Genomic DNA, 13,851 nt, shown 5'->3' with positions numbered 1-13,851 from the left:
TTAGTACTATTATCTTCCAAGTGCTGGCAGGGCGCTCACATAAAGCACTCCATATAACAACTTACAAATTTAAAACTCCCTGAAGGTCAGTTGATGCAAACAACGTTTACTATTCAACTTGTAAGTTACAGAAAAGCAAAGAAACATATTTGGACTTTTTTTCCCTCTTTTTACCTTGCCCTTGTCAAAGTAATGGATAATTTCTTGATATAGCTGATCTTTCAGCTGTCCTTGAGTAGCAGCCTGGTATCCATCCCGCTGGGTAAGATGTGCTGCACACGCTTCTTCTGACCACTAAATCATACAGAAAGAGAAAGTGGAAAAATGAAGGCAAATCAGAATTTATGAAATGTGTCAGTAAATTTAGGCTGAATAAAATACACATTCTTGATTTAAAGAAGTGGTATCACAGCTTGCAAATATTTTATTACGGTTGTGTAACTTGATTCCCTGGGCACAAGGACCATTTATTTCCATGCTGTATCTATAATTGGAGGCTAATTACATATATCAGCTGGAAGGAAGCTTCTTGAGGTGGCTTCTTCTCCTCAGTGAGTTTGATGAGCCTGACCTTGGCCTGCTGATGGTGCAACCTGCTGGATGCATAATGAACATTAGCAGGTTTATGTTGAGAGATGCCCCGGAGCCTAGATACATCAGCACAAATGGAAATGACTGGAGGTACAGAAATTAAAGAGCTAAAATGAATTGAGAATGTTTGGAGGTGTGGAAAAGTGCAACTAGCTTCATACAGCCCGCTTGCAAATAGTTGCTTGTCTGACAAATGCCTAACAGATAAACAGGGCAAAGATATTAAATGGGTCTTTCCTTAGTCCCAACAAAGCCATGTAATTCCTGATGGCTTTCTCTTGCACCTCCATATTCTGGGGACCAGTAAAGGAAAGACACAGCTGAAGCCTCTGGACTCCAGTATTCGTATCGCTTCTACATCTCCCTTCCCTCCTCCCACCAATATGCCCCAGGATCCATCTGCAGATGAGACTATAGTGGAGCCTTCTCCCTGGACAGGATACTAATACTATATCCTACCTCTCCAATGCTATCTATTTTCATGAGGCTAGCAGGAAATTAATACCTAAGAGACTCACAAAACTCCATCAAATCAAATCACATATCTCCATTAAATCAAATGAAACTTCACAGATTGAAAAAGAGACAGGGACAGGTGCTCCAATATGGCTTGTTGCCTTAAGAAAATGAAGTTAAAAAAAATAAAATTAAAGAACTGTTCACTTTCATCTCTGAAAAATCAAAGTCACTATAGGAAGACTGGCCACAAAAATAAAATAACTTTTGGAATAGAAGAAATCCGTACACGGATCATCAACTCATAGATTTCTTCACAGAACTGCTGCCGTATCATCTAGTTTTACCTCCTACATCTACTTTTAAATTTCACCCAATTATTTTTTAATTTGGCCAACATGTTTATATTTGACTCAAACAGTGCTCGTGTTTCGTTACAGCAGTGTCTTACAGAAACACATTCTGTCACTGTCTGGAGATGAGAGGAGCTGAAGATTACACCCCAGCCCCTGGCAGCACATTTCAGTGGCTACAGACTGCCCGCTGTAGGTATGTCAGACAGCAGCTCTGAGCTTTTAGCTCCTATAATCTTTTCCTTAACCAACCACAGGAGGCTCTTTCATATCATTCCCCCCCCCTGAAGACTGTCATTTGATGCAAATCAAACGGATCCCTTTTTGACAAGCCAACCAGAGAGCACTTGACATTTCTTGCTGGCAGAACCTTCCTTCACTTCTCTTATAGTTTATGGCTCCCTTATAACCTTCCCGTTTTTACGTCCTTCCTAAAAAACACACAATGGAACTCTCCAGTCTACTGATGACAGTACAGCTTCGTACTGCAAAGCCATGTTTATGAAACAGATAAACTTCAGTGAGTCTCTGATGCAATGGCATTTTTTTCAGTTGACTAAGAGCCACCATCTTCTGTTAGTGGGGTTGAAAATTAAAACTATTTTACGTCGTAAAGTCTCTTTTCCAAAGTTTGTGTCATCAGCTCACAGTAATCTGGAGAAAACGATGAGAAAACAACGTACTTGCAAACTTACAGGTGAAATTCTTCAAAGCTCTCAGTCTTGACCTACGACTGATCCCATTAAAATCAATCTGATGCAACATATGAGAATGATGAGTGTCGTTGAAAATCCTGTCCTCGAGGTTTGAAAGAATAGCTCAGCTGCTTGAAATTACACACAGCACGATATGGCTGCATCTCAAGTAGCACTGAGCTCCTCCACCCACTGCTAACTTGTACCACGATATCATTGGAGACAGATCAATGCACTTCTACAATACAGTATTTCCAACCTATGAAGTATATTTATAAACAACCACCAGCTTAGTGATGAAAGCCTGCAATAAAGATTACCCTTGTATCTGCCATTTTCTACTGGTTCATATCATAGTAAAATAAAAGGGTAAAAGTCTGAGTGACTTTTTTGGCACCATTCATTTCATCATTTTTCCAGGAAATGCAGCACGTGGGAAAGGCAATGTTGTACCACATCTGTGAGGCTCACTCTTACAATGCCTGATAAGCAAATATCACACAACTTGGCAGTTGTGTTTTATGTCTCCAGTAGGAACATGAGACATTTTATTGCCACAGACTCAGTCAGTTACACGCTCCAACTTCTACCCCAGGTGAGAGCCTACACCTGGCTGTGTGAATGAAGATGCCAAAGCTTTCCCTCAGCTCCTCACCCCTCTGAGATGCGTCTCAGCCCATCGTATTTCATTATCAAAGAAGTAACTGCATCCAGTAGGCTGTGTCCAACAACTGTCCCTGCTTTTAATAACGCATAAAGCTATTGCTACTGTGCTTTTACTCTCCAGACCAATTTTACTCTTTTTCTCTGAGTAACAATGCCCTATTTACTTTAAAACATAGTAAATATATTTCAAAGTGTCTTAATTTAAATTGCACGCGTACGCTCTGCATCATACTTAGTCTTCCTATAGTTTGGATGCAGTTTAGTCAGTTTTGAGGCACAAATAATTCCTCATACATCCTTTAGAAGTGCTTGATTTAACATCCTCCACTTCTCAACTTCTCAAAACAGACATTTTACACCACCAGTTCTCTTGAGATTGCTCAGATTAAATCAGAGATTGCTAAGAACAATTCACAGCATGGAACAAGATTCACTTCCTTACAAAAGGGGTTACTATTAGCACAGTTTCTGTAATAATACCCAAGGCTTACAAAACATTCACTGTTGGCATAAGAAACAAATGCCTCCACGCACTACATAATTCTGGTATTTAAGGGAAATTTATATTACAGCTTTTACAGTTTTTAATGTGTGGTCTTTACTTGACTGTGCTTCCATTCATATATCTACACTTACATATATTTATACACTAATGGCAGAGAGTTTGCTTCCTGCACGTTGAGGAATTAATTACACGTGCAAAACATTAAACTGAAATTAAAACAGCACACAGACTTTAAGTGCTGACTGCAGGAGTGACAGAAACACACTACTATTGGTTAGTGCTAGAGTGATTTCCAAACCTTGCAACGTCAGTGCTTACCTTAAGAAGTTTTGCATGCAGAAGCAATGTGTAGGCAGCTTCTGTATAGTTATCACATTCTTTGTGCAGGTCACACAGTTTGTACAGGTATCTGAAAGTAATAAAAGCATTCCTTCTTAAAAAAGGTTGGCTATCAAATGTTACAAATTTATTCAAAATAACTTGCTCTGGAGACTACAACTGTTGTCTTTAAACATCTAAGTACACCTGGGATTACTTCTCAGTGCTCATATTTCTGTGTTCAGTACCACTTAGGACCACCTGCACTTCCACTGAGCTTTTCTCCCACCGACTTGTGAAAAGCAATGAATTCCATACACAGGACATTGCTCTAATTGTTCAGCTATAGAAACAAACAAGTCTGATTCCTCAACTTCAATATCATCAAACCTCTGAAAGGGGATTATCTTCATTTGTTTGTCAGCATTTTAAAATGGGAATTTAAAAATATTTATCTATCTTTGATAGAAGTTTGTTAACAGAATTATGAGAGAATTTGAGTGGCAGATGGACAGTGAGAGCTTATCTTTACATCTCTGCCAAGGAGGGCAATTTGCTGCTCAAGACAGACTCATGACTTCAGGTGCATGTCCAGTTCCTAATCCTGCCTTTTGCTAGATATTATTCATTTCTGCACTTTATTAAAGCAATAATTAAAACCATTTAAACAATAGGAAGCGAGTTTACTAGAGAAAAGTCTTCCAAATAGATAACAAGCATCTGAGAATGAGTTCATGAATAATACTTAGCTCCCTAAAATAGCAGTCAAAGAGAAGCTTCATCACCGCAGCACAACAGTCTAGCCAATTTTAAGCCAAAGTACAAATAGAGGACTAGGAACCCTGAGGTTTACAAAAAGCACAACAACATATTACCATTTTCACTTTATGTGAGAGAATAGATTTTGAAGGATTCCTAAAAGCTTTAAAGTAAGTATCAGTCATCATTATTATTTAATAGCCCATTTTACCCCAAGTCACATACTTTCTACCTTACTAGGAAGGAAAATTGTTTCTTCAGTCAGTTTTCTTTTGACTTACTTATGTTCCTCACGTGATAACATTCATGCCTGCTGACGTGTTCATGATAATAAAACTGAAGAAGTTGTTTTTTGGATCCCTCCTCCAATCTCATGTGTTTAACTACAAATGCTCACTGTTCTCAGTGAGGAAAAGCTTCTGAATGCCCTTATGGTCCAGAGAAGGGATGCTTTTCTGTTACATCTTTCCTTTCAGTCCCCAACTGACTGCTTAATAAGATTTTAATTTTCTCCAATTTTGCTACACTCAGCCAAGCAGATTTTTGTCACCAGTCATGTTTACAAACCTTATGTACATTTCTTCTCTCTCGATTTCCTTGTAGAAATTCTGAAAAAAAAATTAAAAAAAAAAATATTTACAAAGTCTTTGATTTCACAGTAAGAAATGCATAAGGAACATGTTATGAATTAAAAATTCATTGTTGGATGGCATCAACCTCAAAACTGCAAAACAAAATCTGCCTCTAGTGATAGAACCCAAGCTTTTTAACTTACAAAATCCAACACTGTGATGTTTTGTGACGTAGCGTATTAGGGCTTCTATCCTACTGCAAAGGTTAAGAATTTGCAAGAGTACTACCAGTAGATATTTGCTTCTGGCATTTGCAAGCCACACATCATTTTCCATTTCAGTTGAAATTCTGTAACATACAAAACCCTAATTTTTAAGAAACAGTTGTTCTACAGACTTAAAATTCTAAACCTTAGCTGAGCAATACATCACCTGCCCCTGAATTCTAATAGTTTCCTTTGAAATAAAATGTTAGATTAGTGTTATTTATCTGGTTTCATTCTCATCATTCCCTTCAGAAATGTCTGAATGCCTCTGGTCTTGAGATAAACTAGTTAACACTACAAATATTGTAAATACAGGATATGACAAATTGGGCAAGATATTAAAGGCTTTTCTGAATCTAATTTAAAGTTCGCCTTCAAAAGGTAAAAAAATAAAAAAAATCTAAGAAAACAAATGACAAAAAAATTTATATCCTCCACTGAACTGCTATGTGTTTCAGTGCTAAATTAAACCAGTGTGAGCAGGCAGTAGAACATTTATGAGCCAAACAACAGTACATGCATAAGCCCAATACAAACTCATCCCCTTTGAGGAGATCCAAAATGCGTGATGGAATCTACACTGCTGAGTTGCAAAGGACCAGTTTTTTAGTGCACATATAATTTCAGATGAGCCAGCTCTCTAGTTTTGGGTTGAACTCAAAAGACAAATTGAACCAAACGAAATGACACTCCCCAGAAAATTCTCCTCTCCTATTCCGTTTATTATTTTGTGTTGTCAGAATGAGCTTCCAGCACCATCCCTCCTCCAGCCTGTCTGCTCCCTTGGCTGTGCACATACTTTGCCAGGGCTGGCAGAGGTAGGAACAAGCAGCCAAGGGAAGAGAGAGGGCTTTTATTTTGCCTTAACATCAGCATTGGCTTAAGTGCATATCAAAACCTCTGACTTAAACTATTGTCGATACAGGCAAACCTAATCCTGTGAAAGCCTGTGTATTATTAAAGGCCCAATTAAGAACTCTTTTGAGACCTCAAGTGGGAATTACGCTGAGCGTTGGCCCTGGGTCAGATTTTGCAAAGGCATAAATTTCACTTCAGGTGCATGGAGAATGATGAAAAGACTGTATTGGCCCTGGAGGGCAAACGAGACTTTCAAATCAACCTCAGGTTTTAAATCATGCCTACTGAAAACTAAGTGAAGTTCTGCCCCGCGACGCTTTCATCCATTTTCTGCAGACTTGGGTGGCAGGGCTGTGTGTGGGTAACTCACCGTGATTTAACTTGACAGCAGTACATCACCCACAGGATTTACCACCTGCAACCACCTGAAGAATTCTGATGGCAAAAATCACCATCAGGAGACAGAGAAAACAAAACCAAACCCTACGTGTGCCATCAGTTCCCCCGTGGCTGCTATGGCAAGAATTACTGGGAAGAATCTCAGGAGCATTACAATGAAAGGAAAGATGAATCCATTCACCTTCCTTAGGAAATTTCCCTAGTTTTATACATGGTTGTCATGCTTCAGAGCATGTAAAGCATGTGATCTTTTATTTTCTATCTTGCCTGGTGCTAACTGCAGGTTTCTCTAACTCCAGTTCTGCTCAGGAGGACACGGTGCCTTTCTGCAGCAACCCAAGGGCACTCACTGCATCAACAGCCGGTGACATCGCGCCGAGTTTCCCCTCCTTCCCCATTTACTAAACATTCTGATGCTTTTTGATGTGCACAGAGAGGAAAAACAAACTAAAAATAAAATCCCAATCCCTGACTTGATGTCTCTATTCTCTCTCTCATTTCGTTTACAGCTTACACGACACTGCAGCACAAAAGGCTGTGCTGCATGAGCTGAGCCCATTTGCAGCACTCCCAAGTGCTAAAGCTACAAACTATTTACTGAGATCTTTCCAGCCCAGCCTGAATGAAATCTATCAGCCACAGTGCATTAGGCAATAAGCACTGTCTGTACCCCACACATTGAAATGAAGTATGTGTTGGTAACGTTATGCAGATAGTAGCTATGTTTCCCCAACTGCTAGCAGTTTAGTACTGAGTCCTAATGAAAAACATCAAATCTAACCAGCAGTACGTTAGAGATCTCTAAACTTTAACACAATTTATCTGGATGTGCTGATTTGGTAATAATAAAATCTCATCCTCTGATGTTTCCAGCAACAAGCGTGAGGAGCGTGCCATGAACCAACTCCTGCTCTTCCACCTCTGACCCAAACAGACCAAGGTTTGTAGTGCAGACCAGACACTGCAGAATTTCTCTAGTGAAGAGAAGGAAATTTTGTATCTATGAGGGACAAACCAAGCTGCTTCTCCTCCCCATGAACTAATAACTCTCACTAAGAGCGTGGTGAGGCACTGGAACAGGTTGCCCAAGGAGGCTGTGGATGCCCCATCCCTGCAGGCATTCAAGGCCAGGCTGGATGTGGCTCTGGGCAGCCTGGGCTGCTGGTTGGCGACCTGCACATAGCAGGGGGTTGGAACTGGATGAGCATTGTGGTCCTTTTCAACCCAGACCATTCTATGATTCAATATTGTTCAGAAGTTCTGAATACAGGAGCAGAATACAAATGGAACTGCAAATACATGCATTCAATAGCAAACTGCAAACAATTCTTTTGTTCTTCCATAGGGTTCTTCTATATAGAGTTATTCATGCGCAAACAGTAAATATCAATGAACAACCCCTCAAAGACAAGGTCCTGAATCATTCCTTCTTCAAAGTAGTTCAAGTCATCACCCACGTTTTCACAGGTTTGCTCTCATTAAAAAAAAGAAAGAGAAAAAAGAACTACACTTGAATGAAAATCTTAACGCGTATTCTACGTTAAACAAAGTGTTTTGCTAAGGGTGCACAGCTGAAGTCATCGATTCAGGCAGGAGATCCCTGCTTACCAGCACGTTGACAGTGCAGCTCATGCGGTTCTCTTTGTTCTCGTCGTGCATGATGGTCCTGTAGTCCAGCAATCGCTCCATCAGGCGGACAACAAGTTTGACAAAAGTTTCTCCGCTCTTAGCGAGGTATTTGTGCTTCCTGCAGTGCTCCAAGAGACTGAAAAAAAGCCAATTACACACGCCTTGTTAAACACACAGAGAAAAAACCTTGACTCAGGTGCAATCTTAAATATTGCGCACCATTAAGAGATTTTAATTATTTCTGGGCTGCAAAGTTCATTGTAGTCTAATTGCCCTCTCTCCTGACTTCACCGTGACATAAATCTCGCCGCCGATCAACACTTACATTTTGTCAAATAACACTTTGTACTGTTCATCTCCTCTGCCTCCTTCCACTTCGTGATCCAGTTTTGTGATGATCTCATTTTCAAACTATAATTAAACAAAGCAAGCGTAAATAATCAGATGGCAAATATTTCACTTTATGACTGCAGTCTCAATGGCTCACAGATTGGTTGGGTATCTTGGTGAGATGTTTTGCCACTATTTTAAAGCTTGATTGACTTTAAGAGTTTGCAGACTCTGGTATTCGACCATCCACGATGATCTGCTGCCCTACAAGGATTTTTTGTTGAAGAAATCATTGGTCGTGTTGTTAAATGAAGCTTAAACATTTGCATTAGGTAAAACTAAATAAGGAGCTTAATGACAAGGATAAAGGGAGGGAAAATCAGGAGGGGAAAAAAAAAAAGACACAATGTCCCCTGCAAAAATGACAGTAGAAACAAGGGCAAAATAAGGGAACTGTGAAAGCTCCAGTAGAGATGACAGATAACACCAAAGGCTGCTCAGGCTGTTGGCTCACTCAGCCAACTGAACTCCCCAGCACTGCTAACTAACATCCCATCCCTTTGTAGCATACAGGTATCGACCCTACTGTGGCATGACTCAATAAACCCATTCATAAGGCATTGCAGAGCAGGAAGGATCTGTTTCAAACAACTTAAGAGTAAATATTTTGATTGGAGAAATAACACAAGCTTAAGCAGGCATTAGAACACACTTTAAATGCAATCTGGGTAATTCATAGTTTTAATGAATACAGAGGGGTTTACTGCTGCTGCTCTTTTGCTAGGGCTCAGATTAGGAATGAATTCAAGCTATGAGCAGAGGAAGGATCACTCTAGGTCTGCTGCCATGTGACAAGTCGATCTCGTCATCTAATTCCTACCTCTGCATTAAATAAGCACGGACATCAGCAGTGATTCAACTTATTGCCAAGAAACCTCAGCACAAGAGCCAGGGTGAAAAGATCCTCCTGCAGGTGACTGTGACCCCATTAGTCAGAGCAGAGTATTGACAGAGCTGTTGGCTTCAGGTTTTTCATTGTCATTTGATTCAGCAGTACCTGACTATTCAGAGGAGAAGCAAAGGGCCACCTGTGCAAGAACAAAGTGTACTACCATTTTGTAAATGTCAAGAGATGTACTTTGCATCTGCAGTTAATATTAACAGTATATCATATGCAAATGAAAACAGAACAGACTGCCTGGTACGACGGCCTTCCAAGCTAGGGATGCATTACCCCAACTCCAGCCGTGAGCTTTCCTTCCCTGTGACACAGGTCCCCAGTACCCTAACAGCATTGCTTGCTCTTTATAAACTGTTCCCACCTCATAGGACATCTGCTTTATAGTGACAAGAATCCTAGCTCCTCTGCTAAAGCCACTTTCCACTGCCTATCAGAATGGGCTTTCTGTAACTGAGAACACAGGCTTCTGCTGCATGTCTGAAGGTAAAATTTGACTTTTCTTTCACCAGGGACACCGGCAAGGAGGCAAGAAGCACAGCTTCAAGAAACTGTGCAATGGAAGTCATGTGCTGAAGATTTAGTTAAAATCTATGCTGAAAGATAAAATCAAAACCCACGTTACCAAGAGGAAAAATCTCTGTGGAGCATCCTGCCAGGCCAGCAGTCCGCAGAGGGCTGGTAACTGGCATCAGGGCAAGGACTACTGCCCCAAAGTACCCCAGCTGGCAGTGCAGAGGGAGAGAGCCTGAGCCCTGCTCCTAGCCATGATGTGCCAACAGGGTGACAAGTGTGGAACCCCAGGGTGCTGCTGCCCCAGCCACTGCACACACAGCAACCAAAGGGCAGCAGAGACAGCAGGGGATGGGTATTTTTCACAGGGTCAGCCCCAAGGGGAGTTGGAGAAAATGAGCCGTTATCTGCAGCCAGTAGCTGGGTTTGATTTGGTTTTAGAGGTGCTGCATTTTTCTAGCCCACAATGCAAAGTTCTGCTGGCGTATTTATTTCAGCACGGAGTGTGAGATCACTTATCCCTTGCCAACAGACTCGTGTCATGATGAAACTCTGACGACAAGAGAGCGTTTTTATACCACCTTAATTTATATCACTTTGAGGAGGTGCAGCTCCGTCCACTGCCGGCCCTTCTGCCAACACACTGCATTCTGCGCTCTGCCCACGCAGCTCTTCCTCTGCCAACACAGGTTATCATAATGTCTCTGTCAAATATCAAGCAGACACTTGCCCTTAGCTCTGCCACAGTGCCTCGGTCTTGAAACAACTGCTGCATGCACACGGCGAGGTAACTGTGAGCAGAACAGGACAAAGACAGCAGCACTGCGGGTGAGGAGCAGCATCTCAGCCCCAGGGCTGGAGGTGCCCACCTGCCCTCCTGCAGAGCCCTGCTCTGCTCAAGGCCCAGCAGCTGGGAACACGGGAACGTGCGTTCTCTGGCCAAGCTGAGACTGCATACAAAATGCGGCTACCAACTATGAAGATGCTCCTGCCTGGTTAATATGAATCATTTATAGGCAGAACTGTGCACTGGTATATAGAGCTTGACTGTTTACACTACACCAAAGAACTGCAAAACACAGCTCTTTACTAGAACAAGTCACTCTCTGAATACCTTACCAGGCTCTATAGTAATTTGGGTACTATTACTGTACTGTGAAAACCCACAGTCAGATCAGGGCACTTGTCTCCATTTCAAACCCTCCACAGTTTGCTCATCATCAGCTTCACCAACATTCAGAGTCTCCTATCTTCACAGCCCAGCCCAGAGTTTTCATCCTCTGCACTGGAGCTGGGAGTTATTCTTCCATTCCGTGTGGCAGTCTGCCAGAATTGTCTTAAGAACAGAGAAATAAAAAACTCTGCTGTGAGAAATAAAAAACACTGAACTGTGAGTTCAGTGACTTGAGCTATCATAATGAGTAACTGCAGAAAACGTCCTGCTCACCTACTGCTCAGTGCAAATTTGGGATACAGGCTAACAACGTGCACAATTCAACCTAACTGTGAGCTGTCAGGAAATCCTACCTAGAGATTGTGTGGTGCATATGGAGATAAAATCAACTAAGTACCCAAACTACAAATATTCTACCTTAAACAATTTTTACTATTACACTTGACTGTTTTGGAGATGAAAAACCAAAACCTCTGATGAAATAATCTCAATGGTGCTCTCTATATACCCCAAATCATCCACAAAAAACTCACAGGAATGCTGACTGGAACAGTTCTCAAAGGTCATTTAGTCCAAACTCCCAGGTGATGCAAAATCATTTCCAACACAGAGCAGGCCAACTGTAACTCAGCCAAGTCCTGAAGATCTCCTTGGATGGCTGATTACACAGCCTCTCTGGGTAACCTGTTCCACTACTTTATTTGTGAAGGAACGAATGGAAAGTGAAGTGAAATAAGGTTTTTAATACCACGAATCCATAATTCAAAAAATGACAGGAAAATGAGAAAAGGAAGAATAATGCAATCCACCTCCTCTAAGAGGCAACCCCAAGCTGAAACACGTTCCCACAGTAAAAGGATGTGTCAAATAAAACAGTGAGGCAATGTGACGATGAAACAGAGAAGTCACAAAATTCATGTTCTCTAATGAGACCAGAATGAAATTGACTTTCCATACCAATGTGAAAAATGACACTTGCTGCCAGCAGGAGCCCTGTAGGTGATGTATTTTTTAGGAAGAGATTAGTCATATGAAGAAGAGCAATTACATTTGTCACACAAGACCACGACTGTTCTTCTGATATCAATTTTACTCAAACCTCTGTAAATCTTGGCTTTGTTGTGCCAGCCCTCTTGGGTTGAACCGAGCTGTGGCATTTTGAGGTTTTTAAGGGAACGAACCATTAACAGCATCCCTTGCTCTGTGATCATTCCTCACACCTATCAAGGAGATGATGTGGCTCAGATCACTCAACCCAGATGACTAAACATTGCTTAACACAGTCAGTATTCCTTCTTCTCTCCACAAAAGAACATTTCTTTGGCACACAGCATGGTTCATACAGCTATGGTCTTCCACGACAGGGAAAGAATGGGGCCATGGAGTCACATGAGCACATGGCTCTGGGATGCTGCATCTGCCATAAGATGAAAATAACTCCAACTTCCCTCTTCTTTCTTTAAAAGTATAAGCATATAAAATAACACAAGGTAGGACTGCAGTTATAACAAAGGAATTTACTCCCATGTGAATCACAGAATGGCCTGGGTTGAAAAGAACCACAACAATCATCTGGTTTCAACCCCCTCTGCTGTGTGCAGGGTCACCAACCAGCAGCCCAGGCTGCCCAGAGCCACATCCAGCCTGGCCTTGAATGCCTGCAGGGATGGGGCATCCACAGCCTCCTCAGGCAACCTGTTCCAGTGTAGGAGCACCATATTTATAATGTTCCTGTTACAGCCAGTGACACTTGCTGAGTTCCTTCTGGAGACTTAGGAGATATATCTGGCACTAGTGATGAGCTAGATTCACATCTATCTCTTGGCAGCGAAAGCTCGAGGGGCGATGCTAGGAAGATTACAGGAAATTATTATCAACTTATCCTTGCAGCTGATTCTGATTGAGATCTCAGCTTCCCTTCAGGATGTGTGCATGAACTTTAGCATAGAGTATATCCACTGTTTCATCTGTCTGTTACAATCTCTAATACTGAGGAAACAGTGGTTACAAATCAATGAAAGCTATCAAGCATCTTCAAGTGTCTGCTCAACTAATCACTTTGGGTTTAGGTTTACCTAAAGTGTGGGCAGGCTGTAAATGCAGCACTGGCTGACAATTTAATCTAGCTGTAGATGAGGATGTCTTTCAATCCTCCAAGCTGCTATAAATTTGTTTAGATATGGGATAATAATGAATTTTCCATATAAGATTCAAGGGACAGATAACACCACTAATGCAGAAATAACAAAGATCCTGTGAAACTTTGTTAAGAGGCCACTACAAAGGTTGTGACAATTCCCAGCAGTTTTATCTTCCATTTCCTATTTTCCCAGAGCATCCTGGTCAGCAAACAGGTCCAGTGGCCATTTAATGCGAAGGGATTTGGGAAGTTTCTGGACTTACTGCATCAGATTTTTCCCTTGCTATTAGGTGAGGCGAGGGAAGAATACCAATATCCTGAAAGACCAGAAAACAAATAAAACTTAAACATTTACACTTCAATCACTTCTGTTCTGTGCTCAAATCCATAGCATGGAGAGGGGGAGGCTAACGCAGGGTTCAGAGCTGGTAAAAAAAGATCTAAAATGGAATTTCAGGTTGTAAAACGTGATAGATACTCAAGTAAATCAGCTAACTAAGAAGAATTATATCAGTTTGAAACTCATTGATAACCAACAAGAAATTACAGAGCAAATTAAAATGCTGGTATCGCTGCCTCCATGACACTAGGATTTATTGTTAAATGCTGGAAATGAATTAAAAGGGTTTCCCCTCATTTCTTCCCATCTTCCCTCATTTAATTTTCTTT

The 13,851-nt window shown here is 41.3% G+C and overlaps 1 protein-coding gene across 1 annotated transcript in view; it reads right to left on the bottom strand.

Moving 5' to 3' along the window:
* LOC104912059 (dedicator of cytokinesis protein 1-like) overlaps positions 1-13,851 on the bottom strand; it is a 33,446-nt gene that overhangs the window by 4,728 nt on the left and 14,867 nt on the right. The window contains exons 5-9 of the mRNA XM_010714839.2: positions 8,393-8,478; positions 8,047-8,203; positions 4,911-4,951; positions 3,585-3,675; positions 175-294 (exon numbers count right to left, since the gene is read on the bottom strand). Of these exons, the coding sequence (XP_010713141.2) occupies positions 175-294; positions 3,585-3,675; positions 4,911-4,951; positions 8,047-8,203; positions 8,393-8,478 (495 nt within the window). The remainder of the gene's footprint in view (positions 1-174; positions 295-3,584; positions 3,676-4,910; positions 4,952-8,046; positions 8,204-8,392; positions 8,479-13,851) is intronic.

This window comes from Meleagris gallopavo, chromosome 8 (assembly GCF_000146605.3).
Source record: "Meleagris gallopavo isolate NT-WF06-2002-E0010 breed Aviagen turkey brand Nicholas breeding stock chromosome 8, Turkey_5.1, whole genome shotgun sequence".
NCBI lineage: Eukaryota > Metazoa > Chordata > Aves > Galliformes > Phasianidae > Meleagris > Meleagris gallopavo.
Note: the sequence above shows the minus strand (reverse complement) of the source record. Positions and strands in the feature narration are given on the sequence as shown.